We start from the raw sequence: 20,764 nt of genomic DNA, 5'->3' as shown, positions 1-20,764 counted from the left end.
GAAGGTATTCCTCTCAGCACCATGGTGATCAAGGTCAAAACAAAAAGTTTCTTTGTAATGTTGACAGAAAAGACTGGACATGATTATGACATGGAATTTACTGCTAGCTCTGGGTGGTTTAAATGATTCAAGAGTCATTATTCCATTAGTTAATGTGCAAGTGAAGGTGAGTCTGCAAGTGCTGATGTAAAGGCAGGTGAAATAATTTTGGAACTCTAGATAAACTGATTGGAAGGAAAATACTTGCAAGAGCAAATATTCAATATGAATGAAACCCCCCTGTTCTAGAAGTGAAATGCCTGAAAGGACTTTGATTCACTGGGAGGCCAGATCAATGCTAAGTTTCAAGACTTTTAAGAACAGGATGACAGTTTTGCTTGGGGGTAATGTTTTTTGCATGCTACAAATTAAAATTTTTTGTGATGTGGCACAGTGAGAAGCCCAAGGTCTACAGGCATACATCAGTAAGCACACACTACTAGTATACAACCGGTGCAATAAGCAGTCATGGGTGACCCAGGTCCTCTTCCATGGTACCCCCCTGAATTGCTCTGCCAGCAAAATGGAGTAGTAGTACTGTTTGGAGAATAACATACCTTTCAAGATTTCTTTCAAACACCTTCCTTTTATTGGTGATCTTCATCCCATTATTTAAGTGGTAGTTCTCCCCCCAAATATACCTCTTTAATCTCACCAATGACCAAGCATTTATAGCAACTTTTAAGACCTAACTATTTGAGAAGACCTTTTGTAGGGTAAGGTAAAAGTATCAGGCTTTTCTGCCCTCCCGCCATTAGGATAGATGACGGAACCCTGTGGTCCTGAATGCATGCCTGATGGAGTAGGGTGTGGGCATATGTAGATGGGATTCATCTGGGCTAAGACTGGGCTTTTTAAGGGCAGCGTCACAGGGACGCCAGCAGAAGAGAGGCAGTAGAGGAGCAGAAGCAGAATGAATGGAGAAAGGAGAACCACAAGAGAAGCAGAGAGAACATGAGAACGCCAGAAAGAGTGAAGACTTGCTGGGGGCTGGGAGGCCTGCCAGCCTCCCGGTCACCCCTCAGCACCCCTGCCTGCTGTGTGCCTGGTAAATCCCAATAATAGCCTGCAAAAGCCACTGAGGGATCCAGGACTCTGTCCTCCTTTACCTGGTAAAGTGTAAAGTATTTATTTCTGTTGGATCAGAAAACCTGCCCTGTGGCCTTCCTGTCCTGCCCCTTACACCTTTACTTGGGCTATTGTTGCAACTGAGGAAGACATGGATGCACACTCTCCCTAGATTCTGGGAAGATTACAATATCTATAACTGCATTAAGAACCTTACTTGGGCAAAAAAAAGTTACGTTTGTGTTATTACCAAGAAGTGTCTGAGTGGCATCTGGAGTCTGAACCTCAAGAGGTTCATCTGTGACTTCAAAGGATTTTCCAAGGATAAGGAGGTTGCAAATCAACAAGGCTGTGGTTGAAATGGCAAACAGCTTTAACCTGGGTGTGAATGAGATGCCTGTGAGGCACTCCTAGAGGTGACTTCAGAGAAAGTGGCTAATGAGGAGTTGTTGAAACTGGAACAGAAATACTTAGCTAAAGACATCAGAGAAAAGGAAATTTAGAGGGGAAGAAAAGTAAGAACCCCAAGGAAAATTTACAGTGAAGGATTTAGTGGAAGCTTTTTTGCAGACTCTACAAGTTTGAAAATATAGACCCCCCAACAACTAAAAGGTTTTCACTAATAAAGAAGAATGTTCATGGGGTATTAATTTGCTTACAAGCAAATCTATAATTAAAAAAAAAAAGTCAAACCATATTTCTGAGAAGAGTGATACCTAAGAAGAACCTCAGGCAGATCCTTCAGAATGTAATCTAGAAGAAGACATTGTTAGAGGAGATGACAGCTCCCTGCAAGTTATTACCCCTAAAGACCCAACAGTGGGATGAGATGTGGAGGTGGCAGACAGTGATACTGGTGATGTGTGTTTGCGTGTTAGTTTTTATTTATTTTTAAAGATTTAATTAATTTATTTATACAAGAACTGTGGTACAGGCCAGAATCGCGGAGGGTAGGAAGATTCACCAGAGACAGTGGGGAACAGAACAGGCAGACTGACGAAATACACTGCTTAGGGGAGCAGCGGGCGAGACAGGAGAGATCTGCTGCGCCATGTGGGACCCTTGCTGGCCAACCGGGATTGAACTGGTGCTGAAGAGGCTGCGGACAGCTTCACAGCATGGTGCTCAACCGCCTGCGCCACCAGGGGAGGCCCTGTGTGTTAGTTTTTAACAAAAGTTTTAAAAGTACAAAATAAATTTAAGAGTTTGAAAAAATCTTATATAATGATATAAAAATATTTTTGTACAGTTGTGTTTGGTTTAAGCTAAGTGTTACTATAGAAGTGTCAAAAAGTTAAAAAAAGGTTTATAAAGTAAACAGAAGCTAAGGTTAATTTATTGAAGAAAGAAAAATATTGTTTAATAAATTTAGTGTAACCTAAGTGTACAGTATTTGTAAAGTCTACAAGAGTATATAATAGTATCCTAGGCCTTTACATTAACACTCCACTTAAGATAAGTGCCTTATGCAGGTGTTCTATTTTTAATCTTTTATACTATATTCTCTGCCTTTTCTAAGCCTAGATATGTTTAGATACACAAATACCATTGCGCTAAAATTGCCTGCAGTATTTAGTACAACAACATGCTATATAGATTTGTAGCCAGGGAGTGCTAGGTTATACCACACAGCCTAGATATGTAGTTGTTGCTACCATCTTGGTTTGGTTAAATAGACTGTTGGACATTTTCACAGTGTTGAAATTGCCTGATGCCTTTCTCAAAATGTATCCCTGTTGTTAGGTTATGTAGGACTGTGTATTGTGCCATGGAATGTAGAATAATAACTTATGCTTTTATTAACAAAATTTTTATTTAGTCCCAGAAGCCAAAAACATTAATAATTACCTCAGAAATGAGATATAAACATGCAGTTGAGTTCTACTGACGAGGCTGGAGCAAAAAAATATAATCATATTTTCTTGTCAGACCATCCTCCCTATCTTCACCTTCCTCTTTTTAGTCTGTTGTTAGGATTTATGTTTCCTAAATATTTTGTAGTTATACATTGTTTACCTCTCATGATACATTTTAGCCCCGTTTGTAAATGCATGGACATGTAATGATTTGTTTAGTTTGGTTTTTGCAAAGTAACTCAAAAAATCAATACCAGAAATCCAAGAATGAAATGAAGAAAACATTTCCATTTGCAATAGCATAAAAAACCTCACGAATAAATTTAACAAAAGTAATTTAAGCTTGTACTTTGAAAACTACACTGTTAGAAATTAAAGAGACCTAAATTAATGAAAGACATCCAATGTTCATCTATTTTTAATATTGTTAAGATAAATCCCAAATTGATGTACATATTCAACAAAATCCCAGCTGCTCTTTTTTTTACAGAAATTGACAAACTGATCCTTAAATTCATATGGAAATGCAGGGACCCAAAATAGCCAAAGGGATTTTGAAAAAAAGAACAAAGTTGGAAAACTCAAACTTCCTGATTTCAAAACCTATTATAAAGCCACAGTAATCATGACAATGTGATGCTGGCATAAAGATGGACTTGCAAGTGATTACAGACTCCCTTTGTCTCAGAGTTATTCTAAACTGACACACTAGCTCACTCTAGACTTTTTAAGATTTTGTTAAAAAGTTTAACTGGTATCTTCTTGTCACTTTTAAGGTGACCACTTCTGCCAAAAGGCAAAACAGTGTGTTCTGTTTCTCTTTAGAAGGACTTGTCATTCTGTAAATTTCAATGTCCTTGGTTGTCTTGCGTACTCATCTCTCTGGTGAACTCAAGAAAAGTTATCATTTTATATATGGGAGCTCCCATTGTTACAATGAGAGGAATATTCTCTTCCTGCTTTCCATATCCTAGGCATAGATTTAGCACTCAATTAAAATTTGTTTAAAGTGTGTGCCAGGCAGTATGCTAAGTGCTTACTGCATCATCTCATTTAATCCACACATCTGTGAGGATGTAGGTACTATTATTATTCCCTTTTTTTTTTTTTTTGAGATGTAAAACTAAAGCTAGTGGAGAAAGGGAACTAGAGGTACAGCAACAAAGAAATTTGTTGATCCTAAATCACCTTTCCCTTTCAATCCCTCCCTAATAAAATTCTTGAACCTGTTTTTCACTTCTCCGAGGAAAGGCATATCTTTGTGATTGCAAATTCTTGTATCCTCATTTGATGGGAAAAGAAGCATAATGTAAACAGGAAAAAATACCATATGGGTTCACTCATTTGTAGGATATAAAGAAAAAGCAAAAATAAACTCTGACGAGGTGGTGGTTCCCAGAGGGGAAGGGAGAGTAAAGGAATGGTTTGGTGGTAGATGGTGATTAGACCTTTGGTGGTGAGTGTGGTGCAAAACATACAGTTGTTGAAGGGAGAAACTGAATACCAGAAGCTTATAGTATTGTTAACTAACATTACCTCAATAAAAAGAAAAAAAAAAAAAGGAAAACTTGGGGGTCTCGTTGGACTTTTGATTAACTGGGAAGAAGATACTTTCAGAGTCCAAAGGCTTTGGGTAGTCAATACTAGCACCTTGGACGTTTAACAGGTGAGTGACAAAATGACCGTCCCTCATAACTTTGTTGTCATGTTCCACTTTTCTTTTCCCTTCATCTGTTGCCAGTGTGAAATAGCTAATAACCTTTAGGTTTTAAAAACATTTTTTTAAAGGATTGAAGAATTTTAATTCCTTTACTAACCTGTTTTCCTTTCCCTTCATCTGTTGCCAGTGTGAAATAGCTAATAACCTTTAGGTTTTAAACACATTTTTTTAAAGGATTGAAGAATTTTAATTCCTTTACTAACCTGCTATGTGGGAATTCCTTTGGGTAGCTCTCATGCTAGGAACCTTAAGTGTAATAATTTGTGCCACTTGCATACTCATCTCTCTGGTGAACTCAAGAAAAGTTATTTTATATATGGGAGCTCCCATTGTTACAATGAGAAGAATACAAAAGTGGATTAACAGTTTTTTGATTTTTAAAAATTTTGGTGTTTTTGTTCATTTCTTGCAAGGAAACAATGAGATGAGCCTGATCAATAAACTCAAATAAAACAAATGTTATTAATTCACTTCTTCATCTGTTTTCTGAAATTCATTTTCTATGGTGTGCTATTTGTAACTCACCACATTAATCATTCTACATTTTCTCATGTGTTGGTTGATGGATAGAGGCTAAGTTTCATGTATTGCCTGTCTTCACTGAAAATTCAACACCTTTTCAAGTATTTGACATGTATAATATTTACTGGGTGATAGATCCCTGGTCATTATTGTAGTCACAAACAGCACTAATATAGACAATGCTAAAAGTTAAGGCAACAGGTATACAGAGACAAAGAGAATTGTTTATATATGGGAAGCTATTTTAGAATGCCCTGGTCTGATATAACAGTCATTTATATGCTTCCACCTCTCTAGTTATCGGGGAATATGAAGAACAGAGAAAGCATCCAGGAACCTAACTTTGATTATTACAACCACAAAGTTCCTGATATTGATCTCAGTGATTGTGAATTCCCACACGTAATTGAAATTTATGACTTTCCCCAAGAATTTCGTACTGAAGACCTTCTACGGATTTTCTGCTGTTACCAGTAAGTATTTGCAAATTGTTAAGAATGTTAGGAAAAGTGGGCTGTAGTTTTCTCAATTTCTTCTGAAAAGTCACTTCTTGTTTTTGTACTCCCTGTTGTTTACTTTAGCATCAAGTTTATTGTCTCTTCCAAGTTCATTGAAAATCTTCTGTATCAAACCACTCCATCTTCTGGGTTCCTTAAAAATTCTGTACCCCATATTAGGTTTAAGAAGAAGATCATCAGTGATAACTTATGAATCTGTTTTCATAGTGCAGTTGGTTCTTTTATATTTGTTGTAATTATTGATATATGTGGATGTATACTTGACTTCTTTTTGCATGTGTTTACTTGTCCCGTCTTTTTCTCTTCTTTCTTGCCTTCTTTTGGATTGATGAGGTATTATTCTCATTCCATTTGGGGGGAAAATGATAGTCTTTCTATTCTTTGGTGGTTATTTTAGAAATTACAAAATGCATGCTAAACTTATGAATGGCTTAACTTAATGTTTTTACCCTCTTTCCAAGCATTATAGGGATTTTTAATTCCATTCCCTAATTCCAGTCTTCCCAATCCCAGATTATATGCATTTTATAGCTTTGTTCTTTAATTTTTTTTCTTTTCTCTTTTACTTTCATTTGACATTATGGTGGTTATTCAGTGTTTAAGATTTACCGACTTTCTATGTTTTTCATTTATTCCTCTTGTATCTTTTACCTTCCATCTGAAATCTTTTTCTTACTGCATGAAGTTACCATCTTTATCACTTAATTTAGTAGCAGTCTGCTGAAAACAGATTCAGTTGTTTTTTAAAGACTTTATTTGGGCTTTGTTCATGGAAGATATTTTTACTGGGTATAAAATTTTAGGTTGGTAGTTATTCTTTCAGAAATTTTGAGGATATTCTGCTGTGTCCTACTTTCTCTGTTGATGATGAGAAACCAGCTGAATGTCTAAATGTTGTTTCTGAATTACTGTCTTTTCTCTTTGTATGCTAGGAGGAGTGTTTGTATTTCTCTTAACTTGTTCTTGAGATTGGTTGTGCTTCTTAAATCAGTGTTCAGTAGTGTCTTTCATTGGTTTGGAGAACACTAACATGCTGTTCTTGAGACATTATCTCAAGTATTGTGTCTCTGTCCCTTTTTCCTTCTTTTAAGGTGTCAATTAAATGTTAATAGACCTTTCACTTAATCCTTATCTTATCTCTCTTTTATATTTACATCTCTACTTGTTACATTCTGAATAATTTCTTTAGTTTCCAGTTCAATTTTTTTTTTTTTTTTTTTTTTGGTCAGCTGTTTATAAGTTGTTGGTAAGTCACTACTGAACTTTTAAATCCCATTTTTCAAAGTTCTATTTTTTTTTTAAGATTTATTTATTTATGCATACAAGAGCTGGGATACAGGCCAGAGATGGGGGGGGCGGGGTTGAGGGGATTCACCAGAGACAGAGTGGGGAACAGAACAGGCAGACTAACTGAAATAAATACACTGCTGAGGGGAGCAGCAGGCGAGACAGGAGAGGTCTGCTTTGCCATGTAGGTTTCTCTCTGGCTGGCCAGGGATCGAACTCATGCTGCAGAGGCTGTGGATTGTTTCATGGTGCGGTGCTTAACCCCTTGCTCTACAGGGAGGCCCTCAAAGTTCTATTTCTTTATAAAATCTTCATAGTCATTGTTTAATTTCTTGTTTTCTCCAAGTATTTTAAAGATTTTTTTTTCTTTAATTTCTTTAAGTATTAAACATAGACTTTATTCTGTGTCTGATAATTCCTTTAACTGAAGTCCTTTTACTTCTGTTTCTACAAATTCTTGATCATAGTGCCTTGCTTTTTGGGAGGGGAAAATTTATTTATTTACTGTGAACTGATCATTTTCCTTGGAATTTTGTTTATGGGAATTGAGGTTACGATGAAAGAAAAGGATTTCTCCTGAAAGGATATGTATTTTCTTTTGCTAAGCACCTGGGGCACTAACAGCCCAGGAACACTAAATTAAATTATTGATTTGAGGTTATTCACACCACTCACATAGAAATTGTTTAGTGGAAAATGGTTAAAAAAAAGATTGTTCTGTGTCTCAAAGAGTTTATTTTAACTTAATACCTGCAAATGTCCATTCACTTGAAACTGTTTATTATGGTGACAAATCTTTTATTTTTTTTAAAGCTACTAGTCTATTGATAGAAGAGTTCTTTTAAATCATCCTTATGACATATCACTTGTTATTTCCAGTCTCATGTCTTTAAAATGGAGCAAGAAGTTTAATATAACTTCAGAGTCATCTGAGTGCATATTCTTTATAGGTTAGAATGTTTTCTCTGTCTTTTATAGCTGTTTTGTCCAAACATAAATGATAATAGATTTTTGGATTTTTTTTTAGTGACTTCACCTTTCTTTAGTCTTCCAAAGCTCTTGACTGTGTTTTTTATAGACACACCAACTCTTCTTTATCACATTTATATTTCATTGGGTTAATTTTATTGTGCAGTAAAAATATAAATTAAAACTGATAAAAGTGGGTTTTAGAACAATTGGTATATATACATGCATAACAGAAGTTAAAAGAGTCAGAAATATACCTTTGTATCTCTAGCATATAAGAAAAAATAAGCTTCAGGAGTAAAGAAGTAGTTCAGAAAGAAAACAATTAAAAAGATTTTCAGGCTCTGAAAGAAAGTCAGTACTGAGGATTATACTTTAATGCTCCAAGCCTGATATTAAAAAAGAACCAGGGTCTATGTTTGAAATCACAAAATTAAATTTAAAATTTGATTCTTGTATATTTTTTGAATATGTAATATTCTATATTAATTGGGAATTAGTCCCCAGTTTTTATTATAGGGCCAGATAGTAATTATTTTAGGCAACTCTGCCATCATTGCACAGAAGCAGCCAAAACCAAAACATAAACAAATGAGCATGGCTAACTTCAATGAAACTTTGTGTACACAATCAAGCATCCTATTTTTCTATAAAGTTCTAGTACAGACAAAACTAATAGCCTTGTACCTCACTTATGTTTGATTGGGGAGAGTATCAGTTCTATAACTAATAGGAAGGAGGGGTGATTGAATCCTGAAAGGGCAATTAACAATTTGCCATAGATGTCACTCTAAACTATAGTGTAGGTCAGTCTAATAATCACAGTTGTTAGACTCAGTTTCAATACATGTTCGATATAAAACATGTAATAGATTTTTTAAAGCAGTAACGATTAAATCACAAATTAGAACTACTTTACATTGTCCTTAATAATGATGATCTTTAAAAACTAAGTATCAGTTTTGTTGATGTCTAGAATTTCCTGGAAATTAGCTAATTCTTATGATTAACTTCCTTTTGTTTTATTTCTTCCTGATCTTACCTATAATACCATTTTTTTCAGTCAAACCCAAAAATATTCCCAAAAGAGAGAAGCATTTTAAAGTATTATGAAGTTTCAGCATCTAAAAGGCCCTTCAGAAACCATCTTGGTAGTTTTCTAGTCTTTTTATAAACTATTATGACACAGATCTTTACCATTGAACTTTTTCACAGTATTGAACTTTTGAACCAACTCCTGTGGTCATTTTATGCTCTGGTCTAACTTAACCGTACGTTCAGGAAATTCTCCCACTAGCTTTCAAAGCCTCCTTTTTTCCCCTCAAAGGAATTTTTTTCTTGACTGGTTGTTAAAGAGGAAAGATATTTTAGCAGTTGTGTATTTTTTTTTTGACTTTATAGTGCTTTATAAAAATAAGGTTATAAAGTGCAAAATGCCTGTCATAACATGTCTATGAGTCAGTTATCAGTCAACTTCATGTTTTAACCACCACCTTCATCAATATTAATAATCTTCCAGATAAATATTGCTAGTAATAATAAAAAATAATGAGCATCATTCATTTGTTAAATGCCCACTAAGTGCTCAATATCATGCTCTTTGCCTTGTCATGGATGATCCCACTTCCACAACTCTGTTCACTGCAGATGAACAGACCTCGCTTCAAGAGTGGTTAAACCTGCCCACCTGTTGTGGCAGAACCTGAGACCAGTTATATCTGACCCTTGTACCCCTGCTCTTTCAACAGCCCTATGTTGAATCCATGAACAGTTTTAAGCTCCTGAGAAACTAACAGTCATGTCATCCTGACAGTCCTTGTGTTCACTAGACAGCCTTGCTCCAAAATAAAGGGGTTTTTTAGTACTGAAATGGTCATCCTTGGATCTTTCTAATCTGGTCTGGTATTTCTCTTATCTTGATTTCCTTTATCCTGAATTTTTCTGACTTTGCTACAATTCTTTTCTATTTTCCCCTTTCTTGTCTTTTTTTTCTGTAATACGGGGGATAAAAGGTCAGCCTCTTTAATTATAGTTTCTTTTTTCCCCATTACTTGGTTTTATTTATTTATTTTGCTTTGAATGAGCTGTCTCTCTCACTGTCTCTGGCTTTCTTTGTCCTTGAGCCCACATTTGTGTTAAATCCTGCTGACCTTCCCTGCCAACCTCCTCCTTCACTATTCTTCTTCCCCACTTTTGCTTCCTTTTTCCACCTCTTCTTATTCCATACCCATAAGAATATCTCTTGTAAATAGTGCATTAAATACTTTGCCTCCTCAAGGGACTTGTGAGGCTTAATTAGTTGATGTCCATAAAATGGCTGGGGATGTAAAATACTCCCAGGTATTTTCTTTATGATGGTATTATTGCTTTTAAAATTCAGTGGCTTTTTCTGTCCTCCAAGCTGTTTTTTGTGTCATTATCCCCATTCCACCTTGTGCTTGTCGAGTGTTTTACATTGTCTCATCATGAAATGTTTTATGAGACTGTATGAAAGATTTTATGAAAGTAAATTTTATTTTGAGAAGTAAAATTGTGTTCTTTTGTTGCAGAAAGAAAGGATTTGATATTAAATGGGTAGATGATACACATGCCCTAGGAGTATTCTCCAGTCCGATTACAGGTATTCGCTCAATGAATTCCAGTATTCTTTTACTGTTTATTTCCTCTTGCTCTTGTCCTTATTTTTCTTCCCAACTATTTAATTCAGCCTTGTAGGTAATTGGCAGATACAGATTTTGCCACCCATGTGCTTCTCGTCTCCCTTTTCACCTGAAGCCACTTGTATTTGGAGAGGCAGTTCCTTTCTAGGTTATTTGCTATGTAACTGACAGTTACGATAGTGCATAAACAGGCTGTAGGTAGAGAAGAGGCCAGTGTGACTAAATCTCATACTTGTGATTTTTTTTTTTCCCCACCATAGACAAATGAATTTGAAGCATTCCTAAACCTATCCAGTGAGAAATTGTAATACCTGCTTTCTAAATATATGATGGGAGCATTTCACATACATCATCGGCTTCAGGACATGCATGTGGATGCACCAGAGAAATTAGAGATGTTGATTCTTGTCTGAACCACCTAGAATAGGAGTATATAAAGGGACCACTAGTAAATATTTTAGACTTTGTGTGGCATAAGATCTCTTTCCCTATATAACTGATGTTTTAGAAAGTGCCCATAGACAGTATGCCCAGGAACCAGCAAGGCTATTTCAGTACATATCTATGTATGAAAACAGGTAGTTGAATAGATATGGTCACAGAGCCATAGTTTGCTGATCCCTGATCTAACATAATCACTGCCAAGTTGTTCCTAATGGATTTCTTGAGCTTACCATCTCTTTTGTTGTCAGGAAAGAAAAAAACGAACACATCTAGGAAATACTTTCTAAGAATTCGCCCAAAATTTTGCTTTGCATCACTCTCCTTCATTTCTTCTACATCCTTATATTTGTTCTTTGCAGCTCGTGATGCTCTGGGTAGTAAACATACCATGGTGAAGATCCGGCCCTTGTCGCAGGCCACAAGAGCTGCCAAGGCCAAGGCTAGAGCTTATGCAGGTGAGCCTGTAATCTGGGTTTTTTTCTTGTTGATAGTGGTGTTACTGTTTTTTCTCCCAGCAGTTGTGCAACATCCAGAGTTTAAGGGACTTAGTGTTAAAGGAAATACATTTTTAAAGGAAAAGAGAAAAGGCTGTGGAAATATGGCCTCTGAGTAGCCACCTGGAGAGAGAGTGGGAGATACTAACTGCAACAAAGCAGCCACACCCTTTCCTGGTGACATCCTTATCTAGTTTACCTCTGCGTTAAGCTGCTGGATAGAGTCACTGTAAGAAATTGTGTTAATACAGATAATGAAGCCATAGTTGTTTGTGCTTTGCCATGTTAATTTCCTCTGACCATCATCTATCAGGCTTGTATTAATTACTGCTGATGCAGCCCTTGTTAGTCTTTTTGTATGTTAATTACTGAGTTAAATCACTCGGAGCTAGAGTGCTTTCTCTTCCTTACTCCCTTATACTCCCTCCCTTTCTCCCTTACAGAATTCCTCCAGCCTGCAAAGGAGCGTCCTGAGACTTCGGCAGCCCTAGCCAGAAGGTTAGTCATCAGTGCCCTTGGGGTTCGAAGTAAGCAGAGCAAAACTGAAAGGGAAGCAGAGCTCAAGAAACTGCAAGCAGCCCGAGGTAAGTTGAAGTTAACAGCGTTCTTCTCTAGTCCCTTTAGAGCTCACTATAAAGCATGCGTAAAAAAATAAAAACAAATGAAGCTCATTCCATTTTGTCATTTCCATTTCCCAGAAGCCTTTCAAGGGTATTAAAATTGTTTTCATGCCTTATATTTAGGGGGAAGACATTTCAGGATTTGTCTGCCTGTTCTACACACTGAGGCATCCTATCCTAATCCATGCTCCTGCTGTTGTTTTCCAAGATAGGCTCGGTCTTCTCAGTTCATCCATGGCTTTGTCTATAGTGCTTACTCCCAACTCTTGAAAAAAATTTTCTTGTGACAGTATAATAGTTTCCCAGGCAAACAATAGCAAACTCCATCATTTGCCATGGTTTCACTAGACAGTGATGTTATTGTTACCATGATGTTTTCAAATGGTTGATCTTAGATAGAAGACAAACTAATGAAAAACCAGCAACTGACATTGATAGTAGTAACTATAGGAGGTATTTTTTTCCCATTGATGACAGTCTTGATAGGTTAATCTAAATGTACTCTAATGGAGCCAATCATCTGATTATTTTCCAGGACCTAAGAGAGTTCCCCGAAAATATTTAGACTGATCCACCAACAAAATTTTTCTTTCACTTTGAAGCTGAGGATAATACTCCTCTCTCCCCTTTATAGTCTGTTGACTTGTATGTAAAAGCTTGGGACTCCTGCTTTGCACTTAAGTATTTTTTATCAACCTTCAGGCTCACGATCTGTGGAATCTGTGAAGGCAATTTATTTTGAAAATTCCACTTAACAAAAAGTAACTTCATTTTTCCTTTAAACGAATTGAAGTTTCAAACTCCTTGTTTATTGCTGGTCTAACAAGGCCATTAATACTTCCTGTCCACTCTGCTTTGGTGATAGCAGGCAGCTTGTGGACTCTAAGCTGCACTGGCCAGATAACCAGTGACAAAGTGTGTCATGGCAGGTGCTAGAGTTTCAGAGTTGAAACCAAAAACTAATTTTTGAAACCTTAATGATTGTAATGAGGCAGTTTTGATTTTTCCAATGCATTTTCATTTAAAGGCCTTTTACAGACTATGGAAATGGGAGGATTCCTCTGGATTTTATATATGGCAATAACGGGACTAGATTAAAGAGAATGTGCAGTGTTCTTAACCCTTTATTAATTGGTTGTCTCTGAGGAAAATGATTACTCTGTGATAGCCATGATTATCTCAGAAGATCAATAGAGGGTAATAATAGTGGCATCTCTAGAAGGAGATATGACTCTTTTTGCAGTGTATCATGCTTACCTATGAGTATAATATCACCTGTATCTCTACAGATAGTGCAGCAGTCATCTTGCATGGATATCATCTGAGTGTTCTTTCTAGTTCTCTCTAGGCACGTCAGCTTGCAGCTCCATTTGAAATACTTGTTTTAAATGCCTAGCTATACAAAGGACATTTCAGTGAAGCACTAAAAATGAGACTGTTGTTAATTGAGTAACCTACTCCTTATTTTTTAAAAGGAGACCTTTAGCTGTGAATAGAAACCCCGTGATGTAAGTTGCTCCTAGGCACTGGTGCTGAGACTGTACAGATGATAGAGGATTCTTCCTTTATGATGCTCCAGAGCTTTCTCGTTCTTCAAATCTGAGAAAACACGTGTGGAAAATTCATGGTATATCTGATAAATGATAGATCTCTTTCTGGCTTCTTTATGTGTTGAGCCGATACTCTTAGATCTGCCTGTATGGAGTCCCAGGTTTCTCACTTAAAACATTTTTTCTGTGGAAATTGAAAATACTGTGTAGGGAAAAAAAAAAAAAAACCTAAAAAAAAACCCACAACTGTTTAGGTATTAAGCAGATCAAAGATTTTTGTCCCAGCTCTTCTTCCACTGTAGGAGGAGGATTAAGTATAGCATGATGACTAGCATTATAGACTCTGCAGTCAGATTGCCTGGGTCCACATCTTAACTCTGTTGTTCACTGGCTATAAGAGCGTGGCCAAGTGTTACTCTCTGGAGGCCTCTGTTTCCTCATCCATAAAATGGAAATCAGGTGAGATAATCAATGAAAGACATTTAATTATCTCCAGAAACCATACAGATGCTCTCCTTCTTATTTCTATAGACCCGTAAGTATGTGATAAATGTTAGCTTCTCCTGTTTTTATTAGTAATGGTAGCATTATCATTATATGGTGAGTCTAAAACAGATTGTAGTGCCTATTTTTTTGTCATTACTCTCTTTTATTTTAAATTTCCTGTAATAATCTATCATTTACATTTGGTATTCACTTAAGCGCCTGCCCTGTACAAGGCCTTGTGCTCCCTATTTAGGAGAATTTTGGAGATAGGAAGATTTTGTTCCTTTCTTTAAGATTTACAATCTAGTGCAGATTTCTGCCTGGAATAAGGAAGAAAATGTGAATCTTGTATTTTAAGTAATTGTTTCCTCTCGATTCATTGTGAAGATTTTAAGATTAAAAGCCATTAAAGTGTTTTTTGTTGATTGAAAGGATTGGAAGGAAACTCCAGGCAATGTAACATGCTATGATGCCGTTGTGTTATGAAAACAGTGTGGTGCATAGTATTATCTCTAGTTTAGAGCTGGCTCAGAGAAGTTAAGCACCTGGCCTAAGGTCACCCAGCTGGTAAATTGAGACGAGGCATTTGAATCTAGGCCTTTAATTAAAACTCATACTCCTTCTATATTACTGTAATCCCTCTTGAAGGATTTTATGGGTAATTAACATTTTTTCCCCCAGGACTAAAATAAGTTTTAAGATCTTCAGAAATAAATTATACAGACTTTTTTTTTTGTTACCTTTCTAATGGTTAGAACTTTTGCTGTCAGAAAATTCTTCTTTAGTCTAACTTAAATCTGTTGATAATTTAGACCAGATTCCTCTTTTTCCCTTAGAAACAGGGAACATCTGGACACCATTCTGTTATCACAACTCTTAACTATAAAGATCAGTAGCAGATCATTTTGGACTAGGGGAATCTGGGCCATAATAGAGTTTTTGCCATTAACTAGCTGTGTGGCTGTAGGCAAGTCTCTTCAACCTCTCTGTGCCCCAGTTTCCAACAAAATGAAAGTAATGTTTGAGCACAACATATGTTAACATATGTAAAAATGTTTAGGAAGGAGTTTTACAAATTCAGTATATTGTTGCTTATATCATTGTTGGACAGTTAATCTGCATTATAATAATAGGCAGATATGCCTATTATTATTATAATAATATAATATAATATATATAATATATATAATAAAATATATTAAAATAATATAATAATATAATATAATAATAATAGGCAGATATGCACTATGTACTGCTGCTCCCTATCCGTTATCCATGACAAAGTCATGCTAGTGAGTCATGACATTCATAATGAGTTTTGACATGTTGCAAACTGATGAGAATTAGTATGGGAATTTAAATCTGTGTCATCCTGGTATCAGTATTTTTATTAACAATACTATAGAATGATTTCCTAGACACTCTGCTGTCAGGCACAGTGCCTAGGACATAAAAAGATACTCAGGATACAAGTTCATTGAATAAATACATGAATGACACTGCTTATTTTAATTTTTCTTCATAAATCTTATTTTATTTTTGACTCTATGCTGAAACCTATCAAGTCCTTTCTATTTTCTTTATAAAACTTAGAGTTGTGTTATACTTATGAAATCCTTCTAATTAATGAATTTTGGATTTGTGATTTTGAGATTTAAATTCGTTACTGCTAAGTTTCTCCACTCCACTGTGTTCTTCTTACCCTTTTAATGAGAAGTCTATGCCTTATTTCTTAGGAGATTTAGAAAGTAAAGCTACTCTGGGAAGAATCAAGAAATAAGAAGTACCCAAATCATTTTAAGAAAATCATATTGTATATTTCAGGAGGATAATAATCCTTGAACATGGAGAAAGTATTTTTTAGTCCAACAGAATGTAAAACAGATCAGAGTTATGCTAAAAGTTGGAATGGAAGCATGTCATTGATGAGTACTCTGTATTTGACTTCATCATGTGTTTCACACTAAATGATGAAACCACATTTTAACTTGGGAATCGTGTAAAATTTTCCCATGTCCCACTTCTCAAAACACTTGATTCCTACCCAAAATTAGAGGTAGAATTCATTACTTCTTACATTAAGCTACCTTCTCATTTTCAAAGCTTCCCATAATTTTATTTCATAACTTTTTACTGTAATGGATAGTAATTAATTGGCTGGTTCTAAAAGACCATCTTTTGGGTCACAGGCCTGAAAGGCAGAGTAAGTAAACAATACTTTGATCTCCTAATTTGATTAATGAAATCACTAAGAACTTAGAAGTAAAGTGATTTCTATAGGATATTTAGTCAGCTGTAATAAGAAAATCACAGTTGCTACCGTCTGAAATGTTTTTTTCAGGCACCCCCTGTTCTGCCTTAAAGGACAGTGCTGCATTTGCTGCCTTACAGTCTAGGTCTTGTGGCATTTTCTTGGTTCCTTATCTCCCCTGATACGAAGGTCTCTTCATTTTTAACCATGCTTCCTTCCATTTTAATGTGATTTTTTTTCTTCTGTGATATAGTAATTACCCATATTTTGGGTAATTCTGTCCCTGGCTTATATCAGAGATGAAAATGTTAATCTTAGGACTGACCAGTTCACCCAATATTGCTGAATAAATATTACCTAGTTCTTTGTGTTGATTTATCTTTTATTATCTTAATGATATAGATAATCACTCCACTCTCCATAGTTAAATGCCCCCCTTAACATTTAATGTTATTTGGACTGTATTTTCCCAGTATGTTAATGACTATATAAATGCTTGGTAAACCTAAAATCTAAAACCTTGCTAAAATTAAGAGGTAACTTATATTCTCCTTGATCTGCCAGGTCTGTCAGTTCATGAAAGAAAGCAATTAGATTAGTTTGACCAGACTTGTACTTTAAGTCTTCATGTTGATTAGTACTCTGTAGGTGGCTAAAAGTGGATTTTGTGATGATTTTTTCCCATTATGTTGTTAGGTATAGAAGTAAATTTTGAAAGTTTTAATTTGCATCCCTTTATTTATTTATTTTTTTAGACATAACACCAAACTAGCCCTTTTAAAATCTTCAACACTTTCTGTTGCCTCAATGAGAGGTGGTGATTTCAATCAACTCATTTAATATAGTAATTTCTGCCAATTTATTTATTATACTGGGAAATGAAAGTCTCCAGGGCCAGCTCATGTTAATACTTTAGGTTAATCATTTCACTCTCATTCTTCTGTTCTTCTTTAGTTCCTTGCCCTTTGAGCTTCTGTTTGGCTTTCTCTTAGTTTACTTTTTTTTAAGGGTTGGCGATAAAGTTAATTGCATTTTCATGTAGTCTATCAGCTATTATTTGCTTTCTTTTCTCTTTAAGAGAGAAACATGTTTATTTTTCTCTCGGTATATTTTTCACATTTTTTTTCCTTTTTTTGGTATATTTTTTTCAGATTGTATTTTCAGGTGTCAGTACAGTACAAAATCTGTCTATTCTGTTCATGTTCTTTCTTTCTCAGTGTATACCTCACATTTTCACGATTTCTTTGTGCTTATCAATTGTCTCCCTGTCCTTACAGGCATCTTCATATGGTTTGCCACTCGAATTTCCCCTTATATTTACATATATTTGTTCTTTGCGATCTACACTTTTTTCTTAGAAAACATTTTGGATAGGAAATGTTTCAGAATTTTGAATTTTAGAAAGGTAATATGGATTAGAAAGGTAATATATAGTTATCTTAATATAAATTTCATAATGCCAAAATCAGATACATAGATAGTACTTCAGCAGTGTGTCACTTACTTGCACTAAATGGCATCTGTAAAGACTACAAGCAGGTTTTTATCCTTTTAGATTAGATTTACCACCAACTGAGGTTTGTCACCAAACTAAAAATAAACAAAACAACTTTGTTTTTCAGAATTGCTTTGACTTTGGAATTATAGTTGAATCAGTACATTTTCTTCTGCTGCTGCATTTCTTGTAACTTCCTCTTTAAGTTTCCAAGCTTAATGGAGATTTTGAGTTCTAATGATTCACTTTTCTGTTTTTTTCACTTTTCCTTGGAATCGAGGACCAGCTTTGATTGCCTTCATCCAGGGCTGCCTTTGCCTTTCGATCCCTTCCTAACTTTTCTGTGTTTGTAAGAATCTGACCCATAGTGCTTTCCAGGGAAGCCCTGGAATTGTTTAGACGAGCCTTGTCCTTGGTGCTCTCCCAGAATTCTACCTTGAAGCCTGCCTTAAGGCTGAGTCATAGGACACGGTGTTAACTACCCTCCAGTTTGGATTCTGCTGACAACCCCCCCCACCCCCATTTTTTGCCTCTTGTAACTTGACTGCTATATTCAGATAAAGCCACAAGATGGTGCCCAAATAGCAGCAAATTTCTCAGGTTTCCAAGTGCCAGAACTTCCTGACCAAGTTCTTTGCCCTTAAAGTACAAGTCAAATATAGTGTAGGAATTTCAGAAGAGATCCTGCTAATTTGGAAAGATGTCAAAATAGCAAGTGTTTAAACTCACCTTGATTGCTCTTCATGACTAGCAGAATCTTTTCAGGTGCTATCTGAAATAATAGCCCTTGGAAGGAAACACTTATTAAGTTTATCATCTGTATTTTATGGTCCCAAGATATACTTGTCAAGAAATTAGAACCAGTGTTATTATGGTACCTGGTGAAATGCTTGAGCTGCCAAACATGTATGGACTGTATTTTCTCAGGTCTGGTGAAAGTGTTAAATGGAGAACTAAGTGTCTGCGTTAAAAATTGAGAGTGGATTGCCCCGATTTTTAGAACTAGTCCTACTTTTCCAAACTCCATTATATGTGGTCATTTTTTTCCATGTTGAAATTGTATATTCTGGAAGATTTTTGGCTCCTGGCAGTCCTCTGAAAATAATTAAAATTTGATTTGCTTCTGAAATATTTTTTCTGAAAGGCTACAGTAGGGAACTATGACTTAAGCTATATTACTATTTCCATTTGCGCAAGAAGGTAGAAGAATAATGTTGAAAGTTATTCCTACTGAAATAGCAGTAAATATTAGTAAACTGGTAATAATGGGCAACCATATTAAAGCACTAACACAGTTGAGAAACAGAATTAAAGCAAGACTAGAATCTGGCTTTGCTAGATATTCCACACCCTTTTTATTTCCATTAGTCTCAGATCTTTCTTTTTTTCTTATAATACTGTTTCCATTTACAAAGTACTTAGGAAGTTAAAGATATCAACTCTTAATCAGGCAAGAGAAAAAAGGGAATTAAAGTTTGCTTTGTAATTTGGATTAAGGGAAAGTCACTGGTTATACAGAAATGCTATCATTCCTAACACTGCCCTTATTTACAGAGAGAAAACGGTTAGAAGCCAAGCAACGGGAAGACATCTGGGAAGGCAGAGACCAGTCTGAAGTTTGAACATCACTCAATGGAAGGGATAACTCCATGAATTCAGAAAATAATTTCCATAGTCTTCCAGCTAAGAGGATCCTTCACGACCTCTGTGTACAAACAGATGTGCATGTTAATGAAGGAAAGTGATAACAGCGATCAAGACAAGGACTGACTGACTGTAGAAAGAAGATAGACTTCTCTCTGTCTTCACTCCTAATGCAGTTCTTTGGAATCGCTTACTGTGTTGCGCTTACTGTGTTGCGCACCAGTCAGGAAGAAACTTGGAAGATGTGACTTTTCAGGGCAAGTCACATTAGCATGGGGCACACTTCCAAGATGTTTTAGGCAAATACCAAACAGAGGATTCAAACATGCAATGATGGGAGATTTAGGCCCTGCAACAGCAGGGTGTTTATTCTATACAACCTCACAAAGCTGAGAATAGCAATATTGGGGGGAGGGGGAAAGGGAGAAAGCAGTTAGCACAGAGAGGTTGAAACAGTGTCTAGTCACAAAATCCACACTGCTACTTCCAGAATGCCAGAGTTGGTGAACTGCAGCTGATGTGGGTGTTTGGACTCCAGAGTTTGTCTTTGCAGAGAGCCTGGGGTTGCTCCAGCTGCACAGCAGCCAGGGGTATGCCAGCTTTATTTCTCATAGGAAACCAGTCTGGGGAGTGCTGGTTGCAGTTGAAGCAGTGCTATCATGTTGGAAAAGACATTAAAATCTATTTTATATTGTATGTCACTCTGGTATTTGTCATTTTGTCATTACCACAGAGAAATTGGAGAGCCGTTCTCCTCTTCATCCCTATAATAATACCATGCATGGGTTCAGTGGATCTGTTGATTTTATCAAGCCCCGCTAGGTAGAGAGCTGATCACCTCTCTGCCCAGAGTATATTTCAGAAGCATCTCTGCTGGGATAGGTAAGTGGCTGCTCCTCTCTCCTTGTGTGTGTCTTCCTTGTACACCTCGGCCCAACCTCTTGCCTTTTCCATTTCTTTCCAATCTTGACATCCTGCAGACAGCATCTGGCACACAGCATGGTCTCGGTATGATCTTCTCAGCCTGTGCCAAAGGCACTTGGCAAGCAGCACCAGAGCATCATTATAATGCAGAGCAACCAGGATCAAGCAAACACCTCTGGGCAATGAGATTCCCTAAAGGATGCAGACAAGTCAGAAC

General features: G+C 36.2%; 1 protein-coding gene across 10 annotated transcripts in view; it reads left to right on the top strand.

Moving 5' to 3' along the window:
• Window positions 1–20,317, top strand: part of R3HCC1L (R3H domain and coiled-coil containing 1 like) — a 70,255-nt gene extending 49,938 nt beyond the window's left edge. For all 10 annotated transcript variants that reach the window (XM_054690740.1, XM_054690744.1, XM_054690745.1 and 7 more), the window contains 5 exons: window positions 5,503–5,678; window positions 10,529–10,599; window positions 11,443–11,538; window positions 12,021–12,161; window positions 19,534–20,317. In XM_054690740.1, the coding sequence (XP_054546715.1) occupies window positions 5,503–5,678; window positions 10,529–10,599; window positions 11,443–11,538; window positions 12,021–12,161; window positions 19,534–19,601 (552 nt within the window). In that variant the 3' untranslated portion in view covers window positions 19,602–20,317. The remainder of the gene's footprint in view (window positions 1–5,502; window positions 5,679–10,528; window positions 10,600–11,442; window positions 11,539–12,020; window positions 12,162–19,533) is intronic.
• Window positions 20,318–20,764: the final 447 nt, after the last annotated feature.

The sequence above is a fragment of the Talpa occidentalis genome, unplaced genomic scaffold (assembly GCF_014898055.3).
Source record: "Talpa occidentalis isolate TD23 unplaced genomic scaffold, MPIMG_talOcc4v2.1 talOcc4.8, whole genome shotgun sequence".
NCBI classification, from domain to species: domain Eukaryota; kingdom Metazoa; phylum Chordata; class Mammalia; order Eulipotyphla; family Talpidae; genus Talpa; species Talpa occidentalis.
This window is presented reverse-complemented; position numbering and strand designations above follow the sequence as displayed.